Source organism: Asparagus officinalis, chromosome 4 (genome assembly GCF_001876935.1).
Source record: "Asparagus officinalis chromosome 4, Aspof.V1, whole genome shotgun sequence".
In the NCBI taxonomy this organism is placed as follows: domain Eukaryota; kingdom Viridiplantae; phylum Streptophyta; class Magnoliopsida; order Asparagales; family Asparagaceae; genus Asparagus; species Asparagus officinalis.
Genome location: NC_033797.1, coordinates 134,285,889 through 134,305,643, shown reverse-complemented (window position 1 = coordinate 134,305,643; position 19,755 = coordinate 134,285,889). Strand labels below are relative to the sequence as shown.

At 35.9% G+C, this 19,755-nt stretch overlaps 1 protein-coding gene and 1 long non-coding RNA gene across 2 annotated transcripts; one reads left to right on the top strand and one right to left on the bottom strand.

The window, feature by feature from the left end:
• LOC109836169 lies at positions 7,568–8,696 on the bottom strand. The gene is made up of 4 exons (XR_002245863.1): positions 8,407–8,696; positions 8,189–8,298; positions 8,015–8,102; positions 7,568–7,602 (listed from the first exon to the last, which is right to left on the bottom strand). It is a non-coding gene; the product is annotated as an uncharacterized LOC109836169 (long non-coding RNA).
• LOC109839304 (protein mago nashi homolog) lies at positions 9,759–18,040 on the top strand. The gene is made up of 3 exons (XM_020407734.1): positions 9,759–10,051; positions 10,143–10,319; positions 17,488–18,040. The coding sequence occupies exons 1-3, from the start codon at positions 9,836–9,838 to the stop codon at positions 17,551–17,553; spliced, it is 459 nt and encodes a 152-aa protein (XP_020263323.1). The 5' UTR covers positions 9,759–9,835; the 3' UTR covers positions 17,554–18,040.

Sequence of the window (19,755 nt, the reverse complement as noted above, 5' to 3'; positions counted from 1 at the left end):
CTGATTTAGTCACAATCATTACCAAGCTTGCTTTAAGCAACTAGGTACCAATGGTTCTCCAATTTTTTCATTATATCATATATATATATATATATATCATATATAATATATATATATATATATATATATATATTATATTATATATAATATAATATGATATATATTATATATAGAGAGCAGAGCAGAGAGAGGAGAGCAGAAAACGGAGGCTGGTGCAGCGTAGGAAATTTCCTACGCCTGCAAGTGTTGACATGTGAGCCCCCTACTAGTCACATCCGTTGTGGGGCTCACATGTCATTACACTTTGCAGCGTAGGAAATTTTCCTACGCTGCCAGCCTCACCTCCGTTCTCTTCATATATATATATATAATATATTATATATATATATATATATATATTAATATATATATATATAATTATTATATATATATAGATTATTATATATCTATACATATATTATACATAAAAAATAAAAAATACTATTCCGTGACTGGGCCCGGGCTGGGGCGCAGACACCGAACCCGGACCCGAGTCTCACCCGGGTTTTCCGGGCCAAGCCCCGGGCCTGGGCCGCGGCCCAGACGGCGGGCTTTTTGGATAGACCCTACCAATTATTGCCAACTATTATCGTGTCCTTGAGATCTACAGATATAATAATAATACAATATTCTATATATAATATCTAATAATAATACAATATGGTGAATATATAAACTTGCCTCGAGGTCCAAATTATTCTTTTTAGCGAAAAATGCTTTTGGGCCCCAAAATAAAAAAATAAATGTGTTTAGTCCCTAATATATCTGGACATGTGAAAACTTTATATTTATCTACATTCTACCGTCATTTTATTACATGTCACATCCCCTCTTTTCTCACTTATTTGTGTTAAGGGGCTGTTCGTTTGGCAAAAAAAACCTGGAAATCAAAAAATAGGAAACTTATTTCTTATTATAATGGTTTTGAAGTTGTTTGGTTGGCTTAAAAAAGAAGGAAATTATAGAATAGGAGATGAGATGAGATGAGTTGTCACCTTATTATTGGATGATGTGAGTGATTTTTTAAAAAAACTTGTTTTGAGGTTGTTTGGTTGGTTAAAAAAATAAGGAAATGAATTGGAGGTATATTATTGGATGATGTTTTGAGGTTGTTTGTGTTTGGTTCGTTTTTAAAAATAAGAAAATAGATGAGATGAGATGAGTTGGAGGTATATTATTGGATGATGTGACACGTACTTAAGGAAATTGATTTCTTGTTTTTTTTTGAGGAAATGGATGGAAATGAATGTTTAATGAGATGAGATGAGTTGTCACAATATTATTGGATGATGTGTGTGATTTTTAAAAATGAGATAAAATGAGATGTGATGAGTTGGATGATGTGACACATTTCTTGTGTTTGGTTTATTTTTAAAGGTAAGAAAGGAGATGAAATGAGATGAGTTGGAGGATAAAAATAATATTTTATTAGATGTTGTGGTGAGTTTTAGGGATGGAAATGGAGAAAAATATTATTTTATTGATTTCCTTGTACCGATTTCCTTTTCTTGGTTTTTAGGAAACCAACCAAACAGCCCCTAACCTTCAAGTCCAAAACTCCCCGCAAAAAAAGCAACCACTTTCTATCTTTTTTTTTTTGAGGTGAGTGTGTGTGTAGGGGGGGGGTATGCAAAATTTTGAATTAGTTACTTTAAAATGTTGAAACTTTTTGGTGGGTTTTCCTAATTTTTTGGGATTGTTTGTAATTTTTGAAACTTCCTAGGGAAGGATTCTAGAATTTTTTGGGATTATTTGCAATTTTTTAAACTTTTTTTGGGGTGGGGCGTGGGGATTATTTGTAACTTTTGAAAAGTTTCTACAATTTTTGGGGGGCATTTGCAATTTTTAACAGTTTTTGGGCTTTTGTCTGTAAATTTTTCAAGGGTTATTTATATTTTTTGAAACTTTCCGAGGGAGTTTCTCCAACTATCGGGGTTCTTTGCAACTTATTAGTTAGTTAGTTAAATTTATGAGTTAGTTTTAAACTTCTAAGTTAAGATGTTAAACTTACTAATCTACTTCTTTATTACTAAATGAGAACAACAAGAAAGATAAAATGGACAGTAATCTAAGTTTGTGAACAACGAAAAAAAATAAAATGAATATCACTGCACTCCCACGTTTCACAGGTATACAACACATCACTATACTCCCACGTTCTCCTAGGCCAAACTTCCCACGTTACACATTCTCTCTCCCCCCCCCTCTCTGTATTTTTTTTGGGAAAAACCACCCCACCCCATTCTCTTTGCCAGTCTCTGTCCCTTCCCCTCTCTGAAACCCATTAAAATTCTCATTCGTCTCTCTATCCCAATTCCGACTCTCTCTCTCTCTCTCTCTCTCTCTCTCTCTCTCTCTCTCTCTCTCTCGATCTCGATCTCGATCTCGAAACGAAACGGAGGGTAGAGAAAACTCAAGAAAGGGACGACCATGGTGGAAACGAGGGCTTCTTCTGAATGGGGCTTCTTCTGAATGGTCTCTTCTTTCAACCTCATCCTCTTCATCAACTGTCTTCAAGCCCAAATACTCCAAGGTACGATCTTTTTCTTTCTTTTTTTCTTTTCTGGTGAAATTTCATCAGTTTAAGGGCTTTGATCGGTTTTTTGTTTGTCGTTTTTTGTTGAAAGGAGATGAAAAGGTTCCGGTTTAGATTTCCATCCTTTTTTTCTTTTTTATTATTTCTGATCTAAGTGTTCTTCTCTCCACTTTGTAAATTCTGTCTCCTCATCCATTTAATGTTTTCTAAAAATTTTAAATTTTAAATTTGGCTTTAATTTCAGGAGAGTAGAGTGTTAACTCGATAATTAAAGACTATTCTACGCGTTGGATCAGTATGTGAATTAAGTTTACCTTGAAGACTATTTTTGGGTTTTTTAATCATATTTTGATATGGGTTTTGTTTTTTGATGGTGAAATAGAATTGCGAGGTCAACTTTCAGGTCGAACAATATATATTTTTGGAGGACAGCTTATGTTTATGTTTATGGTTTGTTCTCTACTCCCTTTTTTAGGGATATTTTTATGTTTTTTTTTTGTATATGTGCATTTATTTATATTAGAAATTCCCTATAGATTATAAAAATGAAAGCTCTGTTTTCCTTCAAGTTGATTTATAGGAAAAAATCTATAATAATATAACATTGCAATACCTCTATGCCTATATATTCATGTATATGATTTAATGTTGAAGATATGGCAGTAAGGTGTGATATTTATAAACAAAGAAATATTATGTCAATTGGTGTTCTAAAATTTGCCCTACTTACCTTCTTTGTTTTTTTATATGTGTAAATTTGGTTGGTGTTGTATTCCAAACTGCTCAATTAGATTTGTTAAGGACAGAGATGTAACATTTAGTATGGTCGAATGCGCACCATGGGCAATATAACCTGCTAATATAACGAGAATAATTAGCCGATCTTGGGCTTCTACCTTTAAACAACAGGGTTTCTAACAATTTGACCAATTGTATTGATCTTTTACCGGATATAGTGGAATATTTATGATGTAAGTTTGATTAGGTCAAACTGATTTCGATTTTGTGGAATTTGTTTCTTGGTGAATATTGTTTTTTAAGTTGCTAAATAATCTACAGTCAAAGTATTTTATAACTTTTAACTATAGAATAGTGTGCTCTTTCTGCATTGATGATTTGAGCAGAGACTTTAGACAAGATTTTCACCCAGTCCTTCTATATTAGATGCTCAGTTGTAAGATACTTTAATGTCTTATTTCTCATGATTCATCTACTTCTTATAAACTAAAAGAGAACAACAACAAAATCTGATGAATAGTAAAATAACTGCCTCTATCGCTAATTCTAATCAGCCTATCCCAACCCACGTTCTCCTTGAAAATAAATCTTCGCTTCTTTCTTTAACCGTACACTTTCTTCAAAATCTCCACGTTCTCTCTCTTCCTCTCTCAATATTTCTTCAATATTTCTTTTCTCTCTTCATTCTCTCCTTTGTCTGAATCCCAACTGATCGATTGATCGATCGATGTCGATCGCGTTGGAGCGATTATTTTCTTGTCATTTGATGCGAATCTAGCCCTTTACAAAGTTTAATCACAAAGATTGTGGTAGATTTTCTTACTAAATCTTCAAAATTTTGATTCCGATGTTGGATGGAGTAGAACGACTTTGGTTTTCGTTGTGGATGGGGTTCACAAGCCTTATCCAGGCCACATGACTAAGTGAGGACCTCAGATCTCATCTTTTTATTTCTCGATCTACTTCAGCCTGTGATTTCTATTGTTCAGTTTGAAGTTTTTTGTCACTACTTTTTGCAAATTGTCTCTTGATATTGACTCTATGTGTTGGCCAGTAAGTAGGGAATTTATACTTTGTAGTAGCAGTACTACGGCTTCAGGGTATCTTTCTTACTTGATAAAAATATTAAGTGCATAAACTAATAGAACTAAATCTTAATGCAGGAGCTGGGCATCTAGCCTTCGATAAAGAAACACAAATTTGGACACATAAGATCATTTGTATTTGTGTAAGGTAAAATCAATTTCCCTTGGGAATTGTAATATACATGTTAAATTTTACTGTGTTTTGTTGTACTAATAAGCAAATAAAGACTTTAATGTTGACTATTTAATCACAAATTTACACATCAGGCTTTGTTTTGTTACTACGTATAACTCATGTTAATGAATGTTATTGTTAGAAAAACAAACATAATGATATTTGTACAAATCAAGTACATTTTCTTTATAATTGTCATTACTATTTTCATGTTGTGTATATAAATTTAAATTGAGTGTTATTGAATTATTTACTATGTCAATTCTTATAGTTATAATGACAACTCAAAAATGAAAGTTCTTGATATTTGGGCCCATCTTTAACATCGACAATTTAAAATCTATCACATTCTGACAAAGGAAATGGATGAAGTTAAATTGAAGATAACACTTGAAATAGTTTGTGAAATCTGATATTATTTTACTTCATCATACCAAAGAGTAAATTTAAGATGGAGGAGTTCACAGTAGATCAATAAAATAATAGCTTGATACCCAAATAACGGGGGCCAAACAACTACGCAAACAGGTAGTACACATGGTACGTATGATTTATTTAAGATCTATTTTAGTGTTGTTAAGAAATTCATATGTTTTAGACTTGCACTCTAACTATAATCTAATTTAATAGCACAACGTGATCCTGAAAAAATCTTATCTTTACGATAATTAAAACGAAAGTTAAGAAATTGTGAATTATATAGATTGGATTATGGATTGCATCAACTGAAATCTGCATGCTTCGAGAAGTCTAATGAGTCTGATTTACCAGATGGCTATAGGATGAAAATGTATAAGAGCAAGAGAATAAAAGAAAGCATCAGCAACATAAACGTTGACAGTACATGTGACAGAACTAGCCCAATAATAAAAAGGTATGAATCTTCTTTATTCATTTTTTTTGAATTAGCATTTGTTATATCATGTTGTTATTATGCTTTTTAATGAAGAAATTGTTGACAATTGCAGCTTATCACAATGATATACAGAACTTTGACAAACCAACTATCATTTGTAAGTATTGTCACAATACAATGTGGTATGAAGAAGGCGCAGAGAAATCTTGGAATCCAAAGAAACATTCTTTTTCTATATGTTGCAAGAGGGGAGGATTGAAGTTTCCTCTTCTTAAAGAGTCTCCAACATTTCTGAAAGACTTTATATCTAAAGCATAATACTTTATTTTATTAACATGTTAAGTAGTTGAAGAAAATCTTTTGGAAACCATGCTTTGCACGGGTCTAAATACTAGTTAATTGTTAAACTTATGAGGTAGTCATTAAACTTATTAGTTAGTTGTGAAACTTATTAGATGTTAAACCTATTATTAGTCGTTAAACTTACTAGATTAATAAAATTGAAGTTAATTTTAAACAATTTGAAGACAGAATAATTTTAACAACTAACTTATAAGTTTAACATTTGATTCAAAAATTTAACTAACCCATAATATTAACATCTACCTCAAAAAGTTAATAGTTAACTCATAAGATTTGCAACTAACTTATACATTTAATAACTAACTCATAAATTTAACAACTAACTAATTCAATTTCTATAACTTAAAGTTATAGAAATTGAAGTTGTGAAAATTATTAGTTGGTTGTTAAATCTATAAGATTAATGGAATTGATGTTAATTTTGGATATATAATTTAGAGATATAATAAATTTAGCAGTTGTCTCAAAAGTTTAACAATTAACTTATATGTTTAAAATCTAACTCATAAATTTGCAGACTACCTCATAAGTTTAATAACTAACTAATAAGTTTAACCTTTTGAAAGTGACTGAAATTGCATGCAACCTCTTAAAGAAGGCATAAAACTCCGAAACTTGAAAAATATCAATAACCAAGAAAATTTGTAGAAAACTCCTAAGAAGTTTTACAAATTACAAATAATCTCAAAAAATTATAAAAAACCCCTAAAAGTTCTAGAAATTTCAAACTATCCCTCACAAAATTGTAGAAAGCCACAAAAAGTTCCAAAACTTGAAAATAACCATAAAAATTGCAGAAAAAGCCCCAAAAAGTTTCAAAAGTTGCAAATAACCCCCCAAATTACAAAGAATCCCCTAAAAAGTTTTAGATGTTACAAATAACCTCCTAAATTTTTTTCATAACCCCCCCCCCCCCCAAAAAAAAAAAGGAGGAAAGAGGTTTTTTACTTGGATGTGAAGATTAAAGTAAATGAGTGAGAAAAGGGAGAGGTGGCATGGCATTAAATGAGGGTAAAATTAAGATAAATAAAGGGTTTTGATATGGCAATGTATATTGATACGTTTACTTTATCATTTTTAGGTCTCACTTGTTGACCAAGTCTTGGGGCTTACTCACATTTTATTTATCAATTTTCGATCTAAAAGTATTTTCCTTTCTTTTTTATAAGAAGATGCAGAAAAAGAGGTTTGACGTCACTATAATCTTTCAAAATTCTCATAGGTCCCTCCAGGGCCGGTTCTGAGATTTTGGGGGCCCTGTGCGAAAAGTAAACACATGACCATTCTCTATATACAAAATATCAATAAATTTCAATTTGAATCTCTAAAATTCTGCAAGTGAACTAACAGATAAAATGACAATATTGAAAGGGATGAGTAAAAGGAAATTATGTTCATACCACGCCATTTGCTCACAATTGATGAGGCTGATATTGAAAGGGATGAGTAAAAGGAAATTATGTTCATACCACGCCATTTGCTCACAATTGATGAGGCTGAAATATTGAAAAATGTACATATCAAACATCCAAGAAGAATATCGCACACAGGGCCAGCCCCGAGGTTTGGGTTGCCCTAGCCCAATCCAATTTTGGTTGCCCCTAATTCAACAACTAAGATTCAGCCAAGATTCAAAATCAGGATGATTTTTAACATCACCACCATCAAGAAATGTTGTATTTCTTAAAGAAGGGATACCTCTTGAAAAACACTGCCTGAAATTGTTCCTCCATCATCATCATCAAGAAGGCAAGAACTCGATAGAACAAGGAAGAACCGTGTCAGCTCTCCTCATCTCCCTACATCTTACCTGGAAAAAAAAGGGATTAACAAGAAGGAACATATTTCAACCAAGTTTGACAATACATGGCAGTAAATGCTCAATATGAAAAATAGGAAATTCAGCATAAACGTAGAGAATAATTATATCATGGTGCTTAAGACCAAATTCCATTATTTCTCCATTATGATCCATGAAACAAGTGAAGCACAGCCAGAAAGACTGTTTTAACCAGCCATCTTAGTGTTTCTTCTTCCTGAACAACACAAAACTATGGTTTTCCTAGGTTCCTTAGTTTAGGAAATGCAAGTTCTGTCATATGAATCACTTCATAGCAAATTATACACTGGTTTTTCGGTAGGTAACATGATTCTAGATCCCAGGATAAACAAAATTCCAAAAGGAACCAAGCTAGCAAAGTAGTGTAGATAATCAAACTGACCTCTGGAACAGAAAGAGAAGCATTTTGAAATGGCACCGGCGCATATAGTACAGGAACGTCAACACCCATCAAAGAACTCAGGAAGAACCTTAAGAATAAAAAGGAAAAGAAAAACACTTAGATCCAATGTAAACATGATACGTAGCAAACAGAAAGTAGAAACAACTGTATCACCTGTAATTTAACAGAAAGTCATATAAGCCATGGACAATTTCATTTCCAATAAATGCTAGGAGAGACTGAGGGTTGTTATCCACATCATTCATAGAATCCATTTGTATAGTCTGCAAAGGGAAGAGAATAATCATCAAAGTCAATACTTTGAAAAAAATGCATGGGAAATAAAACAGATAACACAAAATATATATAGTAAAAAAAAGATAGGCTAAAACCTGGCCCAAATTTTGCAAATCCTTCTTTCTTCAACAGATTCGAACCTGCAAATCCAATTACCAGATAGCTACTCAATATACGCTTTCCTCTCCGCCAGCTCCTCTAACTTCAGCAGCATCGCCTTCAGATCCTCACTCGGCAAATCCAATTCCAAATCCAAAAACCCTAATCAAGATCCAATAATAATAACCCAATAAGAACCTCAGAAATCCAAACCGTTACCTTTCCCTCAGCTTAGGGGCCTAGGGCTTGCGAAAACGAATTCGGTGAAGTGGGGTTTGACGGCGAGGGAAACGGGCGGAGGGAGAGAGCTGGAGCCAGAGGATTTGGGTTTCTTTTGAAGGGGGAGAGAGAGAACGAAGATGAGAGAGTGAGAACGAGAGAAAGGAGGGAATCAGAGAATTTTTTTTGGGCGCCCCGGAAATCGGGGGCCCTGTGCGGTCGAACCTTTCGCACACCCTCAGGGCTGGCCATAGGTCCCTCAAATCCTAAGATTCTTGGAAATTGATCCACCAAGTTAAATAACGTTAAATCTGAGGGGAATATACCCTCAACTCTAACATTTTAAGGGAAACTTCGAGTTATATCTCTCAGTTAAATTTAACTAATTTACTTTTTATCGACTAAAACTCACAAACATCATCTTCTCTAACAGCCAAAACTATCCCACAGTCCACAACTCATTTCTTAGTTTCTCTAGTAATCATTTTTGAGCCTCCCAATGGTTCGAAGAGAACTATGATAAGTGGGGGTGTTAGGTTAGGAGTCAATCCAACCATGATTTCAAGATCTAACAGAAAAACTAGCAGAGGGACGGACTTACAAGAGCCCTTAGACCCCGTTGGCAAAGGGTTAAGAAAGATGAATTAAGAAGAAAGATTAACTTAGTTAGCTTATTCGATAATTCGAATGACTAAATTATTAACCCGTTATATAAATTTTTTAACCCTTAAGTTCATTTTTAGTGTTTGAGAATAACGAGAATTTTGACTATTTTCTTTATAATTATAGGGGTTAGTTCTTAATCCTTCTAAATAGGAGTATTAGAGGGGTTAATTCATTTTAATCATTCTAAAAGGGTTAGTTTAACATTTCTACATATTTTGCGTTTGACAAATTATAGAAAATTAACTCACTTTAACCCTTATATAGATTTTTTATATTTAACGGGTTAAGAAGGGGTTAAATCTCTTTAACCTCCTCACTTAACCCTTTGCCAAAAGTCACCTTAAGATTTAGGGGACGCATGTGCAATTCCAAGGATATGAGGTACCAGTACGGAATTTTTGAAGATTCTGCCCAACCGACTTCAACCAAATGGATCCCACCCGAACCCGATCCGCTCCAAACAAAAAAGATCGCAGAAACAAAAGAGGAAACCCTAGAAGACCTCGCAGTCGAAGAACCAGGAGCGAGTAAGCAGCGGCCATGGCGGGCAGCGAGCAGGACGAGTTCTACCTCCGGTACTACGTAGGCCACAAGGGAAAATTCGGCCACGAGTTCTTGGAGTTCGAGTTCAGGCCCGATGGCAAGCTCCGCTACGCCAACAACTCGAACTACAAGAACGACACCATGATCCGCAAGGAGGTCTTCTTGACCCCCGCCGTCCTCCGAGAGTGCCAGCGCATCATCTCCGAGAGCGAGGTTAGGGTTTCCCCCCCTTTCCCCATTTTTCTAGGGTTAGGGTTAGGGTTTCTGAATTGGGTTTTTTTTCCTTCTTTTTTGGGGATTGTAGATAATGAAGGAGGACGATAACAACTGGCCGGAGCCGGATAGGGTTGGGAGGCAGGAGCTGGAGATTGTGATGGGGAACGAGCACATCTCGTTCACGACGTCGAAGATTGGGTCGCTGGTTGATGTGCAGAGCAGCAAGGATCCTGAGGGGCTTCGTATCTTCTATTATCTCGTTCAGGTGAGTTTTAGTTTTTACTTTTATGTGTTCGTTCGTCATTTAGTCATTGAAAGGGGAAATTTTCATGTTTGCCGGTCTAGTTGAATATATGTAACCTTACATGATTGTGTCAGTGAAATGCATTTTACCGCGTACATCTGTTATAGTGAGAACGAACCAGTTCATAGTTAGGTAAATCACAAGTTATAAGGATCCTAATAGGAACTCACATGGGATTATGCTAGATCAGAGTGTATAGATGGAGAATGTACCAGTGGATAGTCCGAATGACAAATTTGGAAGAGGACTTACCAGTATTACCTTGATTTTGGTTGATGGGCTTTCTACCCTCTTTCTTTAACATGCAATTTTGAACCTTCTTCTGAAATGAAGGTTTAAGGGAGTTGAGATTCTCTATTACAAACTTGATTGTAGAGAAACCCTATAGTCAGTTAATGGACCAGTAACATTGGTCCATTCACTAGGCCCTACAACTAAAAGATTATTAATATAGTTTTTGTGAACAATATTATTCATGGGGTTCACTGAGGGTGATAAGTTTTTGGTTAGTTGTAGAGTTTATCTACAATCAAGGATGTAGAGATCTCTACGCTATAATTAGTTGTAAAACTTATATATGAGCTGAAAAGGAGGATATCATCAGAATTACCACACTAGATGACCTATGAGCTTATAGATGTTTCATACTAATTTGGTATGATAGAGATGAGGATTCCATATAAACCCTTTGTGACTTATAACTGAAACTATAGGTAGTGGGGAACCCATGGCAATCATAACCCCCTCCACTCGTGGCAGTTATTTGCCACTAACAAGAGAGCTGCAAGAAGAACTATCTTAATTGGCGGTCTATAAGGTCAGTTCTTCCCTTCAATGAACATCTGAAGGACTGAAATAATACGATGTCATACTTGTGAATTAAAGAGTAATACTTGAGCCAGGAAGATGATTTTCATTTCCTTGTGATAAACGTGAATCCTACCACGATTAGAGTTCAACCCATCGTTTTGGCAGCTCAAGAAGATCCTAGAAGTGCTTCAAAAAAGTAAGTTTTTAGATTGGTAGAATATTTTGTAGAAAATTTTCTCATCTTTTTTCAACATTCTGTGCATAATTTAATAGTTAGTAGTAAAGCATAAATTCATAAAAAAATAACTAATTCAATGTTAAACATACCATGAAATGTAAAAAAATAAATTACTCAAGTTTTGGTTGGGTCAAATTGCAATTAGCTAATCAGTAAGAACATTTGGGTCAGGCTCTAATTTTGTAGTTCTAAGGCTCTATAGTTTTACGAAAAAGAAAAGAAAAAACAATCTACCTGTAATTTTGCTGGATTTGTATGTAATTTTTGCAAAGTTAATAGTTTTATCTAATCTGTAATCCTGCAGAAAGATATCTTTGCTTGTAATGTTCCAAATAAATTTAGGTTTATATGTACTTTTAAGAAGATTTGGGTTGAATTTTTTTTTCATGTATTGTTGCAGATTGTTAGGGGGCTAATCTGTAATTAACAAGTGATCATTTTGTAATTACAGAAACAAGGATCGACTTGCAACATGTCAAATATGTAATCTTCTATCTCTAGGCAGAAAAGTCATTGTTTTATGAACTTTATACCATTACATCTCACTAACTGATTAGCCAAATCATGCAAATTATATATGTATGGGAAGGTCTCACATAGAACTACAATTTATATCACAATATAATCTCAGAAATCAAGGGTTGGAGAGAATTGTAACAAATTTTCTATAATTTAGTATTTATTTTTATTAATAGACTGCCATATAATATTAACACACGCAATTATCACATATTCACATGGCCGGGTCAACCTGGAAAGAGGAAAGATGATCAGGGAGGCGCGGCTGGTGTTCAGCTTAGAACATATCTATTTTTTATTATGCATTTTTCATTTGTTTGGCTCTTATTGTTAGCAACCGTTCATATTAACACGAATACTAGCCTAGGAGGCTCTGATGCCAATATGGATATACGAAACGGCATACTAAAATGTTAGAAACTTAGTATACAGGAAAAAGGGCACCCATTTAAAGCACTTCCAGAATCCTCTGAAATGGCTTGAATTACATGAACTCTGATAGTCAGAGTCCCTTTACCGTAAGGATACGGAAACTCAGCTTCTCAACTCAAGCGTCAGTCTTTAACTCACAAGTAAGACTTATATAGTATTTAATTTCTACACAGATCGTTCAATGAGGATTTTGTTTATATATACTGTCAGGTGAGGTAATTCTTCCTTAGAGAGAACTGCATTTGTAGTTCTCTTGTTAGTGTAAAATAACTGCCACGCGTGGAGGGGGTTCTACCCGTCATGGAAACCCTCACTACTTTTCTAGAATAGCAGCAAGAAGTGTCATCTAATTTTATTTGAGAGATGGTGAGTTTTCTGGATGCTTCATATTTATTTGACTTTTGTTCTATCTGAACCAGTTGAAACTTTCCAATTTATTTTTATCTGGTTCTCTCTTGTGTCACAAGTTGGAAAAGTGGAATGGTCGATTATGCTACTTCCTTTTTGTGTGTGTGTGTGTGCGCGCGTGAAGACGTGACTGTGCGCCGTTTGTGCGTGTTAGGTTGGGATGGGGGAGAGCTTATTAAATTATATTTTCTATGAGAGGGAGAGAAAGTTCAATGCATTTTTATTCTCTATTATCATAAACTTAGCCCCATCTTATCAAATACTCACTCTTCTTGATTTGAGTCGGTGTTGTCTAGTGTGGTATGTGTTGGATTTATTCTTTATTTCTGAATTTTGATTCATGGTCTAAGCCTACGTAATCAAATGAGCTTTTTGGTTTGCTGGAACTGTATGCACTTATTGCATGCAACAAATTGTCAAATCCTTTGATTGGTTTGGTGCAAGGAACATTCATTCTTATCGATTTGGAAGTTCCATTGAGTTCTTTTCTAATTTCATAATTTTGATCCTTGTTCGGTCTTCTTGATTTTGGTTGGTGTGAGAAAGACCTCGTTGTATTATATTTTTGTAATGCCCCTTTGTTCCTTTATACTCCTCTTTTTTCGTCCTAATCATAATTTCTTTGGTTGATGGAGGTGGGAATACTGCAGTGAAGTTTTGGCGTTTGAGGTCTGCTCATGTTCTATGTACTCATGTTCTATGTAATCAAGTTGCATAAACTTTCTACAATGGTATGCAACATCTGTTGCATGTAAAATGATGTTTGCTTGGTTTGCAAGTGGCACTGGCCTCCATGGGTTTGATTACTAGGTTAGGGTTAGGGCCTTAGGGGTTAGGGTTAGGGCCATAGGGGTGGGTGTGAGCCGGGCAGGGCCGTGCCTACTTTCCTAATCCCGGGTCTAGGATTGAACCCAGCCCGACCCACAGTCTGCCTAGGTGCGGGTCGGGTCAGACCTGGCCCACGGCCTGTGGGTCGTGGACCGGCCCATGGGTTTTTCATCCAAATTTCCCCTATTATTTTTATCTTTTTAACTATATAAAACTTGTATTTACAATTATAAACTTATCTCTAATTTATTTTTTAGTAATTTAAACTTATATTGAACTATTTTTAAACATGTATTAAACTTTTTAACCCTTTCAACTAGACAACATCGAGCTTAAAGATCGTTGCATTGTTTCTCAATGGGCCAAAAGGTCCACGAGTCAAAGTCCTATGGCATTTTGGTTTTGTTGGCAACTACCTGCAGACCCAAAGGGCTAAAGAAATAGCTAGACTAACCAAAAAATATATCATAGGCTGGGGCGGGAGTGGGCATGGCCTACTTCTCTGACCTTGGGTCTAGGGGGCTTAACCCGGCTTGGCTACGTGTCTCGGGTATATCATAGGGGGTCAGCTAGCGGGTCAACCCGGCCCACGCCCAACCCTAGTTAAGGTGTGTTAATGGTAGTTCAGGAATTAGAAATAATCAGTTACGTGAAATATCTTAATTTGATATATTAGATTTTGTATCTGTTGCTTCTCTCTTGATTGCATTCAATGTTATTAAGGGCGCTCTCGGGTGCAAAGCACTTTGGTGTCAGGGAGCGCCCCACATCAGATGGGGGGCGCTTCGCTTGCGGAAGGCGTGCTCCTGAAAGCGCCCCACACGCACCTTGCACATCAAGTGAGGTGTGCATCTTCGTAAACTCTTGAAAAAGATCAGTTTAGTGGGTTATCAGGTATGGAAACCTAATTCCCACTTAAACCCAAACTGTAAAACCCACTACCACTCAAGAAATACCTGATATCCTCCTCTTTAGTAAGCGAAACATAAAAGCCCTAAGTCTCTTCTTCTTCGATCTCCTGGTGGGATCTCGGCGACTGGCGAGTAGGGGTTGGAGAGGCTCATGGCTGAGGTAACTTCCTTTCCTTTTTTTCCCTTCTTTGAGTCCTTTCCCTTTTTTCCTTTCCTTTCCCCCCTAATGCTGTTGCTGGTTGCTTTTCTTTACTTTCCTCTTTTACCCCCCAGTGCCTTTATCTGTAGATTTTACTTGTGTTAATCTATATTTGAGAGTACTTAGGCTAATAGTTTAGTTTTTGTTGTAATGCATGAATTAGAGTATGAGGCATTAAGGCTAGTAGCTTCCTTTTTAGCACTTTGTTACTCCATATGGACTTATATTATGAGTAATGATTGTTGTTTTTGTGTCCTTTTCTAATAATTAAAACTTTATTCTGTGGTTTGATAGTAGATATTACCTATCTTGAATCCTTGACATCTCTTTTGTGTGGAATTTCATGAACATGGTCCTTCATGAGTGTTTGTACATCTTGAAATTTTATGTGTGTGGAGTGCGCCTTGCTCCACTCGGGCGTGTGCATTGCATGGCGCCTTGCGCATGTGTGCATAAACCGAGTTTACACCTCACATTGCACTTTGTGCATTGATAAGAGTGATTGCAAGACCAGTTTTAATTCTTACTGTCACGCACCTCAAAAACATTAGGTTCCAAAATTCTTCTGTTGCTCCTTCTGCATGTTCAATTCATCTAATCAAAAAGCTTCCAAGTAATTGAGCTTCATCTATTCAGTGATGCTTTTTATCAGACTGGGAGTCAATCAGTATACTTACGGTACACGTTCAGGGCAGATCAAGATATGGAGGGATGTTTGATGATTTCTTAAACTTTACTAATTAGATATATTCAATGTGCCTCTAAGGCATTTTATACATCAGGTGTCATTGAAACTACTTCAGGGTTCATCTTATGAATGTAGTTTTTCTTGTTTTAGATTGAGTACGGAACCATTGCATATGCTGTGAGAATATTATCTAATCCCAAGAAGCCTATAATCATTCCTCAATATTTGTCTTGAGGAAGTTTTTCTAGAATCTCGTATCATCAACTGGAGCTCCCAAGAAATTGCTCAAAATGATGATCTGGTAATGCTAGGATATCTGGTTGGGGAATGAAATCAAGCTCCAAATGGAAGTACACCATCAAGATCATTTACTTTTCCAACTTTGTATGGTTCTCTAATTTCGTATTTTGTAGAATGATTTAGTTGCATACTGCTTAATGGTGATGGTTACATTCTTTGCAAGCTTTCTTATTACATGCTCATATTTTCAATAACTTTTCTGTCATTTATTGTTTCTGGAACAACTCAATATCGCCCTATCCATTTTATAAATCTTGACATGGTAGAAATATCTGTGAACTCAACCTCTTCATGGAGTCCTATATCAATTTGTGTAAAATGTTGTTGTGCACCTCTTCATAAGCATGTGCGTTCATTAGGGCAGGTCAAAGATGCTTGAGAGCATAATAGTTCAAATTGAGTCATCTAGGGCACTACAAGACCATGTTTGTGAATCACAAGTTAGTTTTGAAGTTTTCAACTTCCTGTGATTGATGTCAATTGCCACGTTTCTAGCGGAGAGAAGTACATGAACAAGAAGAGCTTGTGGTTAGTCTAGAAAGCTACTGGCTGATAGCTTATCTTATCCTTGTTTTTTCCCCATATTTTAAGTATTTATCTTATCCTTATTTATCGTATCCTTCTTGTTGATTTGAATAAGCGCAATAGGGCAGAGCAACATGAAGTACAATAACTGATACTAGCTGGTCACGCAATTGCTACATCACATGATGTTTTGAAACAACTTATTTTGCTCGATGCAATACACAATAACTACATAATAATAAATCTAACATCTTCTAAGTAACTTAACCTGTTATTAAGATATTTTGTCATCAAATCAAACCTAGAACACAGAATAAAGTAATTATAACTATTATTTGTGGTGGATATGTGGAAGATTTAATAAAAGAAACATTTTCTGGTTAAAAAGTGGCCTCCACCTTTTTCACTTTCACATGACTTCTGCACTTTTTTAGGAAAAGTTAAAAATGCATTAAAGCTGTTGTGGCATATTTTTTACATTTCACTTTCTCATGCATTTTCTATGAAACAAACACCTAAAGTGAAAAATGTGTGTTACTTCACACTTTCAGTTTTCCCTTTCAGGTAAACAAACACGCCCTTAATGTTACATGAGAATTGATGACTTTGTTCACAGACGAGGGTTTGATCGGATTGATCAAATTCCTTACGAGTAAATTTAGTTATCTTGTATGTGTTAGATCTATTATGTAGTTATGGCATTTCATCGATCCAAATGAGTCGTTTCAGAATATCAAAGTAATAATGTAGCAATTGTTTGACCAGATAGTATAAAGTTATTTATATTTTATGTTGCTCTACCCTATTGCGCTTATGCAGATCTCCTCTACTTGTATGTCACAGAGGTGCGAAGTATCAGTAAAGTTGCCATGTGTACTTGCTACCTTTTTGGCATCCATGTACCAACGTTCTTATCAGCTCTATAAGTGTGATTGCAAACTTGTTAACTAGGTATCGTTGATGTTGTGGCTTTGGTTTTAAGCTGTTTGGATGTCAATGATAATTTATGACTTAAGCTTTTGATTGGTTATTTATCCGTGTGGAAGATTTTGTAGTACATGCTGGAACCAACGCCCATCTTTTCTATATGTCAAATGTCATGTTGCAAGTGACCCCATTTGATTGTTTTCTTTTGATTAAGATGTATGCCTTATATGCTAGTGCTTATATGTTAGTGTCAGACCTTGCTACATGATTATATATTTTCTTATTAAGATATCTGTTCTATTTTTTGTGCTTATAAGTTTGCTTCAACTTCATTATGGATGCAGGATTTGAAATGCTTTGTTTTCTCTCTCATCTCGCTCCATTTCAAGATCAAGCCTATCCAGTCGTAGATTATTGTTCGCTTTTATTTTCAGCAGAACTATGGTGAGCTCGGGTAGAGAAGTATGCACATTTTGACTGAGGATGTCATTTCGTAAATTCAGTGAACGATTGACTGTTTCTTGATTGGTTTTGTTCATGATTGTGTGCGGGTATCTTAGGCATGTTCAATGGATTTCTCTGTTGCAAATTACCAACTTTGAAGATGCTTGTTTGTCCATACTGCAATACTGAGTTGCTTGCTTTCAGCTGTTGGTTTTGTGACTGGCTGTTGCTACGATGACTTTTTTACCTATGGTGCTGTGCAATGGAGTCTTCTATACTGCAATACTGGGTTGCTTGCTTTCAGCTGTTGGTTTCGTGACTGGCTGTTGCTACAATGACTTTTTTTTTTACCTATGGTGCTGTGTCAATGGATTTTTCTTTGTGTTCTGTGTTTTTGAAGGCAGTAACTTATGCTATATTATACTTAAATGCTTCTGTTGTTATTGTAGTCTTCACTTTGGACGACTGGTAACAAAATCGTTGAAGTGCATGTTGCTCGTGTGTTGATGTTTATCTTGGCTCGCCATTTTTTCTTGTTTCAAGAGGTTTTGGCGGTAGTGCAGATTGTCAAATTTCACGTTGTGACACCTTAATATAAATTTATTACCGCATTCTGTTAGCACGAGTCAGAACTTCAAATTTTGTAGATGCGATCTACACGGGTTGAAATCAACAAAATTAAGGTGTACTGTACAGATAAAATTGATGGGATTGCTACTGAGAAGAAGCATTAGTCAATAAAAGTTGATCTTAAACATCAGGCCATGGTTGTTTGCGGAGAAAGTTGCTATTTCCATTGTTATCGAATCTATTACAACTTTAGTCGTTACAATAAACTCGAATGAAATAAAAAGTTGATCTTTTTTATAAGATCTCCTTACACAATGAAAATAAAAAAAAGTTTACAACTTTATCAAACAAACTCAGAGATCGTTCATCGGTCTTCTGCTTGCGTGGGATCTTTGCCTGTGCCGGGGTTTATCCGTGGACCACCTATGGTGCTGTGTCAATGGATTTTTCTTTGTGTTCTGTGTTTTTGAAGGCAGTAACTTATGCTATATTATACTTAAATGCTTCTGTTGTTATTGTAGTCTTCACTTTGGACGACTGGTAACAAAATCGTTGAAGTGCATGTTGCTCGTGTGTTGATGTTTATCTTGGCTCGCCATTTTTTCTTGTTTCAAGAGGTTTTGGCGGTAGTGCAGATTGTCAAATTTCACGTTGTGACACCTTAATATAAATTTATTACCGCATTCTGTTAGCACGAGTCAGAACTTCAAATTTTGTAGATGCGATCTACACGGGTTGAAATCAACAAAATTAAGGTGTACTGTACAGATAAAATTGATGGGATTGCTACTGAGAAGAAGCATTAGTCAATAAAAGTTGATCTTAAACATCAGGCCATGGTTGTTTGCGGAGAAAGTTGCTATTTCCATTGTTATCGAATCTATTACAACTTTAGTCGTTACAATAAACTCGAATGAAATAAAAAGTTGATCTTTTTTATAAGATCTCCTTACACAATGAAAATAAAAAAAAGTTTACAACTTTATCAAACAAACTCAGAGATCGTTCATCGGTCTTCTGCTTGCGTGGGATCTTTGCCTGTGCCGGGGTTTATCCGTGGACCACCGTCGATCAGATCTGATTGCTGAAACATTGGGCAGAGCTTCGTCTATCCGCGAAGGGATCGAGAAAACTGTAGCGCCTATCTCGATAAAAGCGAGATATTTGCTCTTCTTAGTATTACCACAACGGGATAATACTAAGGATTGGGTGCGGGTGATGTAGATCTGACGAAGAACTCTCTTGCATTGAAGAACTAGATCCGATCTCTCCTCATCCTCTCTTGAAATCTGTGCACTTTAACTCTTCAATCCGGCAGGGCTTCGCCGAGGCACGAGAATTCCAGCTCTGAAAAAAATGAGGCCTAAGGCTTGTATTTATAAGCATGAGGGGTATTGGAGCGGTTAAAACCACTTAAAGGGGTCAAATCCGCGCTGAGACACCCTAGGGGTGTCTTGGCCTGGCCGAGACACCCCCGAGGTGTCTCGGCCTGGCCGAGACACCCTTGGGGTGTCTCGGCCTGGCCGAGACACCGTAGGTGCCTCAGTTCAGCTTTGAGACGTTTTCAATGCCCGTTTGACTGTTTTCGCTGTAACTTC

Coding starts and splice junctions, on each gene's coding strand:
- LOC109839304 (XM_020407734.1), top strand. CDS start 9,836: ATGGCGGGCAGCGAGCAGGACGAGTTCTACCTCCGGTACTACGTAGGC. Junction 10,052..10,142: donor GCATCATCTCCGAGAGCGAG/GTTAGGGTTTCC, acceptor TGGGGATTGTAG/ATAATGAAGGAGGACGATAA. Junction 10,320..17,487: donor TCTTCTATTATCTCGTTCAG/GTGAGTTTTAGT, acceptor TTATGGATGCAG/GATTTGAAATGCTTTGTTTT.